At 31.6% G+C, this 15,391-nt stretch overlaps 1 protein-coding gene and 1 long non-coding RNA gene across 3 annotated transcripts in view; one reads left to right on the plus strand and one right to left on the minus strand.

Annotated features, from left to right (window-relative positions):
- Positions 1-79: 79 nt before the first annotated feature.
- Positions 80-15,129, plus strand: LOC124428507. 2 transcript variants are annotated; one of them, XR_006943200.1, is made up of 6 exons: positions 80-529; positions 8,548-8,713; positions 9,429-9,516; positions 12,234-12,771; positions 12,939-13,006; positions 14,186-15,129. It is a non-coding gene; the product is annotated as an uncharacterized LOC124428507 (long non-coding RNA). The 2 variants fall into 2 exon arrangements; XR_006943201.1 differs by lacking the exons at positions 12,234-12,771; positions 12,939-13,006.
- The window catches only part of LOC124428505 (zinc finger CCCH domain-containing protein 13-like), a 41,878-nt gene continuing 34,810 nt past the window's right edge, over positions 8,324-15,391 (minus strand). Inside the window, exon 3 of the mRNA XM_046972630.1 lies at positions 8,324-8,473. Coding sequence (XP_046828586.1) covers positions 8,339-8,473 — 135 coding nt within the window. The 3' untranslated portion in view covers positions 8,324-8,338. The remainder of the gene's footprint in view (positions 8,474-15,391) is intronic.

Consider the following 15,391-nt stretch of genomic DNA (forward strand, 5'->3'; position numbering starts at 1 on the left):
AAGTAAAAAAAGAAAAAAAAAAAAGAAGAAGAAAAAAAGAAATCTAATAATTTTGATTTAGAAACGATTAATATCTCACTCTTTCTTCTTTTTTCTTTTTCTTTTTCTTTTTCTCTTTCCTTTCTTTCTTTCTTTCTATATCTCACAAACACAAATTCACAGATACACGTTTCAAAGAGTGAAACAGAGAGAGAGAGAGAGAGAGAGAGAGAGAGAGAGAGAGAGATCGAGAGATCGATCTTTTATTATATTTTGATCTATCTCTCTCAACACGACAAATAACACAACCGGATAAAATCTCGTTGAAGAGAATACGATTAGCGCGTTTCTCGCGAGATACTGTCGAGGCAAGGAGCTTTTGGAACGCACCACGACCTCCTCCGCTATAAATAAAACGTGTCGGCGGCCACAACGAGAATTTTGCCAGCAGCAGCAGCAGCAGCAGCAGCAGCAGCAACAGCAGCAGCAGTAGCAACAGTAGCAGCAGCAGCAGCAGTAGCAGCAGTAGTAGCTTCGTATTCGTAAGATTGTAAGTCTTCCTTCGTATCCTTGTCGTGATTCATAAATTATCTCTTATTCGTTATGATCGAGGAAGTTGTAATTAACAAAAAAAAAAAAAAAAAAAAAAAAAAAAAGAAAAACAAAAAGAAAAGAAATTAAACGAAAAACCAAAAGAAAGGAAAAGATAAAGGGAACAGAAAAAAGAAAAGTTTCGTTTTATGTACATTGATTAATAATAATAATTTCAATCACGCTTTGTTTATATCGAGAATATTATGATGAAATATTTTAATCGTGAGTACTAAGATAAAATATCGTAAAAAAAGAAAAGAGGGAGAGAGAGAGAGAGAGAGAGAGAGAGAGAGAGACAGACAGAAAAAGAGAGAAGAAAAATAATTATCAATTTCGAATAATTTATTTATCTTGCAACGAGGAAAAAAAATTATGTAATATTAAATCATAGCTCGAACGAATTAAAATAGAAATTATCGTTGTTAATAACTTGTCTATGTGCGTTAAAACTTTTCAATTTCCCGCCATGATTCACGCGGTATAAACAGATATCTGTTTTATCGATTGTTAATAAATCTCTGTCTTTATCTTTCGTTTCTTTTATTTTTTCTTTTTTTTTTTTAACGATTCGACGTAAAATTTTCAATATAAAAATATTCATTCGTAGATTAACGAAGAATGAGAGGTAGGAATCGTTGAAAAAAAAAAAGAAGAAAAGAAAAAAAGAAATTTTTGTTCTAATTACCAACGATCGATGTGATCGATTCTTATGTCGATAACGTAGAAATCTTCGTCGGTATATCGTGATGTGACCTTTCAAGGATCATTTGAAAGACACAATCATCGTTCACTTCGAGTCTGTCGAATTTCTTGGAAAAAGAAATTAGAGTAAAGAAAAGAGGATGAAAAGAAAGAGAGAGAGAGAGAGAGAGAGAGAGAGAGAGAGAGAGAGAGAGAGAGAGAGAGAAAGAAAAAACAAAAACGAAAAAGAAAGAAAAAATACATTGGAAAATAAATATTATCGATTTGAATGAAATTTATCGAAATTCGAACAAGGGGACATTTAAACCTGTCTCTATAATATTTACAGAAGAATCCAAGCGTCTCTAGTTCCCCGCACCTGTTTCATTTTTCTCGCTGTTGCATCATCGTCCGCGTTCCGGAAATGTAGGCCGCTTTGACGAGCCGCAGGCGGATTTAGAATCCAAAAGAAGAATGGAAGTATGCACGTGTCGAGCTATCATCGACTTTTTTCTTTTTTCTTTTTTTTTTTTCTTCCTTTCCCCTCCCCCTGCCCTCCCGCTCGTTTCCAACACATTCCTCGGAACAGGATTGAATTCAATGAGAGAGAGGGAGAGAGAGAGAAAAATAAAAGAGAAGATTAAGGGTATGAAAATATATGGATATTCTCCGTTTAAATTTGCTTTTCGATGAGACGTTTAAAAAAAAAAGAAAAAGAAAAAGATTAAAAAAAGGAAAAAGCAAGAGAAGAAAAGAAAAGAAAGAAAAGTGGAAAAAAAAGAGAAGAAAGAGAGAGAAGAAAAGACATTCTATTCTTCTTTCCTTTTGGAAACAGCTTGAAAACGGAAAGTAAAGTAAATGGATTTTTTACTTTAAGAAGACGAAGAAGAGGAAGAAGAGAAAGAGGAAGAGGAAGAAGAAGAAGAAGAAGAAGAAGAACGATCACGAAGAACATGTCTTATGTAAAAGGGCGAAACGACAGATGGTAGACAATTTCCGAAAGCCAAAACTCTATCTCTCTCTCTCTCTCTCTCTCTCTCTCTCTCTCTCTCTCTCTCTCTCTCTTTCGATATTTTTCTTCACCTATGAGAAAAAAACTTTTATATTTATTCTAATAATATAAAGCAATTATTTTATTGAAATGATGTTTACAAGTGCGAAAGAATTTAAATGTTCATCTGTGTGATCAATGATATAGATCAAATAATGCTATCAAGTCAAAAAGCCATTTGTGTCTTACGATCTTGTTTACGATATATAATGCTCGAATGATCGAATGGCATGTATTATAATGTCTATATGAGATGACCTTGAACTAACATCGACTATCCATACTACGACATAACGAATAATGAAGGCGAATTAGATTCAATCGAACGATTAACAACAGCCACAGCCTTACTATGTTCTCTCGAGGTAGATACTCGATCACCTCGAGACACTGTGTATATATTTATGGTATATAACTCCTAATTGAAAATTCTCTCATTAATATATATATATAAATTAAATATATATATATATATATATTAAAAAATAATAAAACGATAAGAGAGATATATAATCCTATTAAAAAATAAATCCATTGAAGAAGCTACTTCATTAGACGATCATGGTCGTATTAAATGAGAGCCTTTTGAATAAGATCTAACCTTCGCTATTCAAATAGTTCATTAAATCAACATAATTAGAAATGTAATACTTGGCTAGAGATATAGAAAAAGGTAAAAAAAAAAAAAAAAAAAAGGAAAAAAAAAGAAAGAAAAACAGAAGAAAGAAGAAGAGGAAGAAAGAAGAAAATTTGTTAAAATAAATAACATTAATAGCTCGTAATTGGACATTGAAATGAATGAATGAACGAATGAATGAATAATTAAGTAATTAATTAATTAATACGGAGATAAAAATTTCAATATTAAATTGACGTAAATAACGTAATCGAATATTTTCTAATACCATTATTCTGGTATTATATAAATAAAGTGGACGTAAGTATATAACGATGATCGTTTTTATGAAATCCTAGTTCTTCCTTTATCTATTCGATTTCATAACAAGAGCTTCTGTTTTTGGCATGTTGGACACGGCTAACGATGACACGTGAATACCGCGTATGTTGGGAATCGAGCCAATAATTACGATCAGAAGGCCATTGCTCTAAAAACACTGGATGGTACTATTAAACAATATAGACCGTAAGTGGATTAATACGATCGTTCAATACATTTTTAAAATTCGTATTCTTTATCCTATTTAAACGTAAAAAAAAAATATATATATATATATGTATATGAATCCATAAATACGGAGTATTTCTAATATTCCTAAATCCAGAATTTCTAAAAACGATGAACGTCAAAACTTAATCGAAAACATTAGAAAATGAATATTTATTTGAGAAAAGAAACGAATATACATTAATAATCTATAATTTAATTTAATTTAATTCCCCAATGTGTATAAATAAAAATTAATAAAAGATGAGACTTATAGAACAGTATACTTGATAGATATGTGTTAAAAATAAAAGTTTGCTATTAAAAAAAAAAAAAAAAAAAAAAAAAAAGAAAAAAAGAAAAAAATGATAAAAGGAAAGGAAAAAAAAAAGGAAGAAAAAAGAAGAAACCGAAGAATATAAAGAAAAATTTGTATATGCTTATACGATATAAAAACTCCGTAGTGTAATTTATATACGTAGTAACGTGAGTGAACTTTTTTATCGACGACAAAAAAAAGAAAAAAAAAGAAAATTGAAGATACGTTAATAAAAAAAAAAAAAAAAAAAAAAAAAAAAAAACAACAAAAATGAAGAAAAGAAAATAAAAGAAATGGATACATTTACCTTGGATAAGAGAGAAGAACCTTATCCCCCTTATTTATATATTAATAAAGAAAAGAAATGATTCGATTGAAATATTTTCAAATGCAATTATAAAAAAAGTATGATATAAACTAACGATAAAATAATCGTTAGAAAATCAACAGGGAAACGAACTACACTACGATTAGACACGTCGTTTATATGGCGATATAACCATTCATTCCTACGAGAGCACTATAATCGTGGCCTCACGCTTCTGGCCTATGTACGTATGTATGTATGTATGTATGTACGAGCAACTGCGCATGCTCGAGCATCGAATATGCACATACATATATAAATACATAAATACATACATTGATAGATAACATACACGCGAGAATCCAGCTTTCTCTTTTTATAGCCCTCTAAGCATCGACCCCACCTCCATCGAAGCTTCGTGTGTATATATATATTTATATATATATATATATATATAATTCTATACGTATAAATACATGTATCTGTAAATGTATGTGCATGTGTATGTGTGTGTGTATGCTACTTTACTAGACATATATTATAACTCACGTATTGCGAGGGCGGTACAAAGTGATTAAAATATTTATTTCTTAAATATATATATATATATATATATATATATATATATATATATATATAGTATATATACTCTTTTCTCTATCTGTTTGTTTCTATATATCTTTCTCTTTCTTTCTCATTTTTATCGTTTGGAGTGGTTTTTCTTTTTCTTCTTTTTTTTCTTTTCTTTCTCATTTTTCAATTTTCGAAACTTTGTTTTTGTCTTTTATATTTTCTATAAATTATATCGAAAAGATACGTAAGAAAATGGATTTTTAGGATAACGCAAAAGATACGAAAAAGTTTATGCGCAATGGATGTTTAATGAACATACTTGTGTCCCAGTTTAACCTACACTATCTATATCGGGTTAAGGGCGACGATCGATCTGAACAAGGCAAGATACAGAACTCGTACTTATAGATATATACCTATAAATATATTTATACACACACACACACACACATGCACACATATCTATTTTGTTTTTTCAACTTTATCCAAACAATTATCTATCATATTTTTTGTCGACGAAATTGAATAATTATTAACCATAAAATCGATACAACATTAATTAATTTTATTCTGTGATTTAATCCGAAATTAAATTTCATTTATTCATTTTTTGTTTTTTCTTTGTTTTTTCTTGTTACTTTTTTTCTTTTTTTTTTTTTCAACGCAACGTATTACTACCGCTACAACAAGACAAATTTTCACAAAGTGAAAAATGTCAAGCACTCTACTCGTTCGAGTAGGTTAAATAAATACAGAGAGAAAGAGATATGATGCAATGCAATAATATTAAAAGGAAAAAAAAAAAAAAAAAAAAAGAAAGAAGAAGAAGAAGAAATAATTGGAAGAAGTAACATTGAAAATTTATTCTTTCGAATGCAAATGTTAAGACACACAAAAGATAAGAAGAGATATCTCGGTCTCTCTAAATAATATTGTGACCCGTTGTTCTTAAATACCAATTTCAAGATTTGCTACCTATAATAGATGTCCCCTTTGATTTACCAAACGTAGTAAGATAGCCGTTATTAACGAGCACGTCCGTCAAAGAAATTTCATTCGATTAATCTCACGGGGCACGTAATAAGAGCTCTCTTTTAAAAAGAAATACCAAAGTTATCGTATCGAAGATAAAAACGATTAATTTCATTAATATCGGAGGACGTCCTTAATGCCGATGGAAATATGTCGGAATAATATCATCAATGTTGGTGGCATGAACGTTTTTTTCTTTCTTTCTTTCTTTTTCTTTTTTTTTTTTTTCTTTTTTGATTAAAGAATCAACAAACATTAAAAAAACGGAAAGAGAGATAGATAGATAGAGAGAAAGAGAGAGAGAGAGAGAGAGAGAGAAAGAGAGAGGGAGAGAGTTTCATTCATCAATATCAACATATATGTATATATGTATGTAAAGAGAAAAGAGAAATGAAAGGATGAATATCATTAATTCGTACGATGACGTTAAGCAAGTCGAAAAAAAAAAATATTTCCGAATAATATTCTTTAAAAAATAATGATTAAATGAATGAAAAAGAAGAAAGAAAAAAATTAAAAATATTCAAAAGAATATCAGAAAAATAAAATTGTCATTTGAAAAAGATCGATGATTCTGCGAATTAATATTATTATTTCTCTCTCTCTCTCTCTATCTTGTTTAAAATAAATTGAGAAAGAATATCGATCGCGATACCAAACGATAATAATATTCGTAACTTAGACAGACGTATACGCATGTGTAAATACACACATATATATATATATATATATATGTATAGATACATAAAGATACATAAATACGTGAATACATAGAGAACATGAATTTGCGTCTGGGTTGCGACGAACGTGTTTGTCCGGTTATCATTATGCGCAACCTAATTACCTCTCAATGATTTCATGGAACGCCGCCGTCCCGAAGCCCAATTGAAGAGATGTCCCCGCACGATTGCCGATTCACCGACGAATTAAACGTCCGCGCGTTGTCCGCTCGTCGAAACATTTACATACTTAATGCCAAGGACACCGTCGTGAATTATGTTCTGCGAAATGTGGGCAACGCCCACGGAGGATATATACAACTGACATATTTTTCTCGTTAATTCTCTCCTCTGCAACATTTTTCATTCTTCTTTTTATTTTTTATTCTTTCTTTTTTTCTTTCTTTTTTCTTTTTTCTTTTTTTTTTTTCTTTTTTGGTTATCAAAAAATTACTCCTAAAAATTCTACTCTCCTTTTTAGAAGATAACGATTTATCTCTTTGTTTATACTTTTTGTTCCAAAAAGTTTCGTTCGTAAAGTGGAAATTATCTCATACGTTTGTGGGAACTCAGCGGGACAGAAAATCGATAGTATTGTAAATATATATATATATATATATATATATATATATATATATATATATACATATATAAATAAGTATGACCGAGACTGATACTCAACATACGAGTATGTTGATTAAATGAATAAATATATCGGCACATTGGACAAGTATTACAAACGGAATATTACTCCAATGAAAGATGAACTGTCAATCGAAAAATTATCTAATGATGATTATAATAACGATGATTGAAAATGAAAATGCACGTTAGTATAAATGAAAAATTTCTATATAGGAATAATATCTTAAACGATCTTATTCTTCGGTCAATTAATAATGATTATTAAACACGATATATTATTATAATAACGTCAATAATAAAATTGATGAGAGAGATGTAATGAGGAAAAAAAACAAAAATACAAGAAGGAAAAAATACAAAAAAAGAAAAAAAGTAAAAAACAAACAAAGAAATAATGATTGAAGAGAAAATCAATGTAAAATGAGAATGCATGTATATTGAAATTGCAGAGGTCACAGATCGATCAAAATATGGCTAACGATTAATCGGTCATCGAACGTGAAAGTAGCTATTAAATATACGTCATAGTTCATCTAGCTTCCTAGTCAACGTTATATATCGTTTACTAAGGAAAAACTCGTCCTGATAGATAATAATAAAGGTGTCGTGTCGCAACGCATAGCCTGTCGCCTCGATAGGACTCGATTTAATCTTTTTATCTACGAGACATAATACATAACGAGATCCTTTACTTTGATGGAAATATAAAAGGAAGGCCTACATCTATTAATAGTAGGAAGAAAGAAAAAAAAAAAGAAGAAAGAAAAAAGCAGGAAAAAAAAAGAAGAAAAGAAAAAAAAAAGTCAGCTCGACGTAATTTCCACGTCGATATGTCAAACGTTCGAAATCATGGTTTTATAATTATCCGAATTCTATTATCAGTCCAATAGCGTAGGATCTTAAAAGGCTTATTTTTAAACAATTTTCTTTTTCTCTCAATATCGATTGATATTTTTATAAGCATTGAGATAAGGACAAACAAACAAAAAAAAAAAAGAAAGAAAAGAAAAGAGAATAAGAAGTAAAGAACGGGGAAAGAAGAATTTTTGTTTGAAAAGAATTTGTTTCTTTTTTTTTCTTTCTCTTTTTTTTTCTTTTTTTTTTTTTTTAATGTTATTTATAAGAAATCGTAAGAGTAACTTGGACGAACCATAAGCAAAAACCAGTTGTCCGTTTCCTCTCAACACAAATCAGTCTTAAATCTCTCTCTCTCTCTCTCTCTCTCTCTCTCTCTCTCTCTCTCTCTCTCTCTCCTTCTTTCTGAATAATGCAATTAAGTGAAACTACTTAAAACAAGATAGAGATAGAGAGAGAGAGAGACAAATGAAGTTTTATCTGTGAAAAAAATCGTTTCTCCAAGAGACTGGCTCCATTTCCGAGGGTTTCTCGTGAATCCTTCTTCTTGATCCTTAATGCGCAAAAATAAAAAAAAAAAAAAAGGGTAAAATAAAATAAACGGATAAGAAAGTAAGCAATTGGCAGATGAAGGATAGCGGGAGGAGATGGACGAAAGGGGGAGAAGGAGGAGTGAGAGAGAAAGAAAAAGCAACCTATTACTGCTACTACTACTACTACTACTACTACTACTACTACTACTACTACTACTGTCTGATACTATCATGGTATTACTATTTCGCAATAATAACAGGTAAACGTTTTCGCGACAACACCAATACCCTCCCATTTGTCTTTGGCATCGTTATACCGAACGATTCGATATCTTTCAATTATTTTACTTTCCATTATTCGACACTTCACCATTTTTAATATTCTTCGATAAGAAGAAACCGTTCGTGCCGAACGAGATTTACTTATTTTTTACTTAAATTTACTTATTTATTTTATATCTCCACTGATAATTCCTCATTTTTTATTTAATCGCGTTTGGAAGGGAAGAGAGAAAGAGAGAGAGAGAGAGAGGGAGAGGGAGAGAGAAAAGAAAGAAAGAATAAAAAAAATGAAGAAGAAGAAGAAGAAGAAGAAGAAAAAAAACGTTCGAATTAACAAACAGGTCCATTAACCAAAAAGGCATCCTGGTTCTTTTTTTTCTTTTTCTTTTTCTTTTTTTTTTCTTTCTTTCTTTTTTCAACTCGAGGACATCTTTTTATTTCAGTCTTTAATTTCAATCGATTAAGACGGTAGATGTCTGATTATTGGCTCGATAAAAATTAGCCACGAAATCATAATGATCTTATAAGTAACACACATACACACACATATATATATATATATTTATGTATATAAAGATTAAAATACACAATTTCATCCTATCTCCTTTCTTTTCTCTCTTTCTCCTCTTTCTTTCTTTCTTTCTTTTTTTTTTTTCTTTCATTCTTACTTTCTTTCTCTCTTTTATTTTAAAGGTACCGCTCGCCACACCTCGAAAGATTACCGGTTTTGGATCTCTCTCACTATAACCAGATTTAAGAAAGATCGAAGAAAAACATTATGGTAGGTATATATAGCGGTGGGAGAGGGGGAGGGAAAGGGAGGAAAAAGGAGAGAGAGAGAGAGAGAGAGACAAGATCGAATAGAACGCAAAGCATGAAACTAAAAACAGAGGAAGGCCCACCCACGCGATTAGATATCTCGCTTACTATACGATAAATTCACTTGAAAATATTTCTTTATGTGTGTACACATGTATGCATGTATATATTATATGTACGTATTAACATATAACCAAAAAAAAAAAAAAAAAAAGAGTATGTAACTTATACAAGTATAAGATTTAAGTATTAGTCAAAGCAGGTTTCTTAATAGCTTGTATAGAGAAAGCGTTGAGTTTCGATAAAATAGTATTGCCTCATAGAAATTACCATAGGATTATCCGTTATATAGTCATTTAAAGGACATAAACGAAAAGATTTCATGAAGCATAAGACGTTCGATTACGTTCTCGAAGAAAAAATTTATATATGTAGAACTTATTAAATACATGATTTCAAAATAACATCGTCGAAATTAATGCGAATATTAAAGAAATATCAATCATAAATATATGTATATGCATCCACATACATATATATTTATGTGTCTGTTATTTATTTTTTATTTATTTGTTTTTTTTTTCTTTTTTTTTTTTTTATTATAAAATACACCCAATTACGTTTAATAAAATTTAAACTATAGAAAATCTAACATTAATTTTCTGTCCTGATGGCCTGCGAATTGGATGATGGTATCTCGAAGAAAAAAAAAAGAGAGAGAGAGAGAGTTGAAAAGGTACGTCGAGCCCAGTCATCTTCACGATGTTGACCTTGATCTTGAGCGAGCTAGCGCGAGTAGTTGTTGGTAAGGTGCAACACGAAAAGAGTTTCGTACGTTCACCATAGAATCATTCCCTTTCTTTTCTCTATAATTCTTTTACGATAAATATATCCAATTGATACGAACGAATTTAGATACGGACGTCGATTATAATATAAATAAATTACGAATAAATATTTCGTTGTAATTAAAACGATTAAATAAATAAAATATATATATATATATATATATATATATATATATATATGTATGTATGTATGTATATAATTAGAAAGATTGATATTAATCATGGAAACATTAGTTCGTTCTCTCTCTCTCTCTTTCTCTCTCTCTCTTTCTAGCACCCTTTGCCTCCCAACCCCCCTCACAGTTTCTAACAGCAGACATTCCAAAGAAGCAAAAATACTTAAAGGCACCGAACGAGTTTGGAGGCCAGGCCTAAGGTTAACTTAGCCACAGAAAGACAGGGGAGATGGCCGTGGGGCCTTTTTGGTGGTGTTGCGGGGGCCTCTGGGCGTCGGTAGTAACGTAGCTAGTCTTTCGATGATGGCGTTGGTGATCCCTTGGTACGGGTGATGGTAGTAGTGCGGTTGGAAGCAGTGTACTGGGAGGACGGGCGGGCGGGCGATCAGGAGGACGGGGGCGGGGGTTAGTGGGGAGGGGTAGAGGCCCACGATGTAGCAGCAGACATATAGAGTTTTCGTTCTGTTCGCGGTGCGGTATAATGGCAACGTGTTTTCGTCTAATGTACTTTTTGTGATGTCCTTGATGGAGGAGTCTGCGAATGCAGAACAGGCAGGGCTGGCCCCACCGGGCTGGCCAATGTATGCTAGAGGGAGATGGAAAAAAAGACATACACAGAGAAAGAGAGAGAGAGAGAGAGAGAGAAGGATGAAAAGTGGTGGGGAGAACGACTAAGAAGTCTCAGCACCTCAACCCACCTCAACTTTAGGCCTAGTCAAGGTCAGTGCGGCAGGTCCCACCTTCTCCTCCCCCTCTTTTTTTCTTTTTTTCTTCTTCTTCTTCTTCTTCTTCTTTCTCTTTTCTCCTTTCCTCTCTTCTCCTCTCCTCTTCTCTCTTTTCTTCTCTTCTCTTCTCTTCTTTTCTTTGCCGCCATCACCCAACGTTCCTTGCTGCATTATCGCGTCATACCATACTCAGACCCATACCCACTTTTTTTACTTTCTATCTCTCTCCCTCTCTCTCTCTCTCTCTCTCTCTCTCTCTCTCTCTCTCTCTCTCTCGCTCTTCTCGAAATCCTAATTAGTCAAGATACCTCACCGATTAGTCTAACAAAGAAATGATTCCAACTCTCTAATATATTTTATATTATTTTATATATATATATATATATATATATATATATATATATATATTAATTTTGTTAAGTTTTTGGATTTATGAAATATTTTTAAAAAATGCACCTTTTTTTATAGTTAATATTTAGAATATAAAAGCATATGTGCAAGTAAATACATATGTACATACATATATCTTATTCGTTTAGTTACAAGTATAGTAGTTATATGTATATGATTTACAATGAAATATATATGAAAGAAACAGAAGCGGTCGACGTTGATGAATGAACCTGATGAATCAGGCATCCTCCTTGAGTATTCTCGAAAGACCTTTCCTTACGATCAAGAGTGTCAAGATAAATAGGCCCTTTTTTCATTCGTCTTGATATCCAAAGAAGAGCCTACCATACATATAGTACCATACAATATATTTATAATATATATGTATATACATGTATGGTCTATATTACTATATTCTCTTTCTCTTTCTCTCTCTCTTGACTCTAGTCGATATCTTTCATTAAAAAAGAAGACCGTATCGTATACCTTACTTTGAAAAAAAATTCGTAAGTACGTACATATGTATATCTTTTATAGTTAAAGAAAGGATAAAGAAGAGGGGGAAGGACCAAGAAATAGTGGTCACTCGTCCCACGAGATCGAGCTTGATCCTTTGAGAGTAAGTCCGAGTTTGCAGCAAGGATACATCTCGGAATGTTCGGCGATAATGATCTACGTTCGAGAGAAGAGGGTATTTCGAAGAGAGGACGTAGGCGAGACGAAGGGTCCATAGAAAGAGAGAGAGAGAGAGAGAGAGAGAAAGATAGAGAGAGTAAAGAACCGAGATGGAAGTTGGTAATCCGAGAAGCCCGAGGTGAAGCGAGCTGAGGGCATGCTAGTACCAAATGAGATTGGGAAGCGGCCTGTGTCCAGGACTACTTTGGAGTGTCCTTCTTGCCTCTGGCTTCTCTCTTTTGCGTTTGTTACCAACCAACCAACCAACCAACCCCAGCAGCAATCTGGTCTCTGAATTTGTCTCTAAGATATCAACAGAGAGAAACGCGAAATCTTAAAAACCAAAAGGATTCTAATATATATTAGCAATGAGATTATTGAAAATATCCTAGACAAACTGGTATAGTTACTGTCCGTATCTATAATTATTTTTTTTTTAAATTATTCAAACATTTTTAGAAAGAAAAGAAAAAAAAAAATATATATATATATATGTATATGTGTATATACAATATGTATAGTAAGAATGATTAAAAATTATTATTATGTTCAAATGATTTTTATTAGGATGATTTGAAGATTTATCTGGAAGATCGAATTCCAACGAATCGACTTTCGACTTCCTTTCTACGTAGGTACGTACCTTTTACATACATATATATATATATATATATATATATATATATATATATAAAACTTATACATATGTATGTATGTATGCTTGTATGCGTATACCTATGGTTCGGTCAAAATGTGCCCACCCTACCATGTGGTTTAGAAAAAGAAAAAGAAAAAGAGAGAGAGAGAGAGAGAGAGAAAGGGAAAGGGAAAGGGAAAGATGGTGCCGAAGTTGCCGCAGTGCCACTGGCATCGAATTACTTGCCCCTCCCATATTCCTTACGTTCTGGATTAGTCTTGTTTCTTATTGTGCCAAATGCTTTCTTTGTTTCTCAAAATATATATGTATATCATAGAAGAGATTAGAAAGAAGAAGAAAAAAAAAAGAAAAAAGAAAAAAAAGAGATTAAATTATATACCCTCTTTCATCATGTTATATTTAAATTAATTAATATCGTTGTATCGTTATAAAGTTTAATTCTTTATTTCAATCTTATTTGAATTTTATATTTTTATAGAAAGTATAATTATAATATATTATATAAAGGATATATGCTTCGTGTTTCTAGAGAAGTAAAATAATGTAAAATAGAAATTTTTTCATATACTATAATTATACTATAATCAGTTATAATATACTGCATACATTAGTATAACCATTACATAAATAATTATACTAATAATATATAGTACTGATATAAAAACAATAATGATAATAATAAGATTATACTTTCAATCAGATTGGATATTATTAATAATACGAATTAAATAAATTACATTATAAATTTTCTTCTTATTTATTATTATTATTATTATTATTATTATTATTATTATTATTATTATTATTATTATTATTATTATTATTATTATTATTATTATTATTATTATTATTGTTATTATTATTATTATTATTATTATTAGTTATCAATCATCGAAAGACTATGTTACATATTATATTATAAACGGTATAATTTTGATCAAAAGCATTTGTATAAGAAAATATTATATAAATATAAATAAGGAACTGTCAAACTGGCTGGTTTGTAATTTTCATTAAAATATCTCGATGAATATTCGTACAATTATGATGGGTATAAAATTTAAAATTATAATAATGCTTTAATATCGTTTTTAATTTTCTTGTCTTTTTTTTTTTCTTCTTCTTCTTCTTCTTTTTCTCTTTATTGTTGGTATAGCGTGCGTCGTGAGAGCGCATTAATTGAAGGATGCCCGACGCACATCTGCGTTCTACCTCGTGCGTGATACCGAAGTAAGCGCCAAAAGCATATATAGAAGATACGAAACGAAACGAAACGAAACGAAAAGAAAAGGAAAGAAGTGGAAAAGGAAGGACGAAAGGAAGAAAGGACGGAAGGAAAGAAGGAAGGAAAGAAGGAAGGAAGGACGGAAGGAAGGAAGGAAGGAAGGAAGGAAGGAACGATTGTGAAGTCGATGCAAGTCGACTCGACGACGTTCGCAGCTGCAGGTACCGAAAAGCCAGTGCAACGGTTTCAATTGTCTGCAACATGGCTGCCGCTGCTCGACTAGGTCTCATAGTCGTTATCCTTGAAAGACCCGTGTGCTGCACCTCTTTCGTTTTGTTTTAACGCACGAGGGAGAGTGCGCACGCGCGTGCATGCCAGAGAGTTAGAATGAGAAAGGAAATAAAATGCGGCTTGCGTTTTAGAATGAGAGGAAGAAAGAGAGAGAGAGAGAGAGAGAGAGAGAGAGAGAGAGAGAGAGACAGAGAGAAAGAGAGAGGGGGGAGGGGAATGAAGAGCCGAATGTTGCAAAACCAACCCGTATCCATGACTTATACCAATTCAGGAGTCTTCCATAAGAAATAATAATTGTCAAAATTTTTTATTTCTTTACTTCTTTTTATTTTACTCTTTGTCTCTCTCTCTCTCTCTCTCTCTCTTCTTCTTCTTCTTTCTTTTTCTTTTTGTTTTTTATCTTCATCCCTGCTCATTCCATCCTCCAATCGATATTTTTATCATGTAATATTTAAAATGGATCGATAGACATCCACTGTTTGATCATAGCGAGGAAATTTTTTAATTGGAGCACAGACGATTTTTATGGTAATTATGATTGATAGACATAATATATTTATCTCTCTCTCTCTCTCTCTCTCTCTCTCTCTCTCTCTCTCTCTTTCTTTTTTCCCTCGCTCTCTTTTTCTCTTTCTTTTTATCTCTCTTTTTATAACTTCCACGAAATATTTCTAACTTGAGATACTTAAATAAGATTACTGACGTAGACATTATTGATTAGATTAGAAAGAGAGAGAGAGAGAAAGAGAGAAAATATCATTGAATTCGATTGATCAATACCCCCGATGATAAAAATAATAATAATAATCGATCGACGATATTAAAAAATTTATAATCGTAATTAAG

The sequence above is a fragment of the Vespa crabro genome, chromosome 12, assembly GCF_910589235.1.
Source record: "Vespa crabro chromosome 12, iyVesCrab1.2, whole genome shotgun sequence".
NCBI classification, from domain to species: Eukaryota; Metazoa; Arthropoda; class Insecta; order Hymenoptera; family Vespidae; genus Vespa; species Vespa crabro.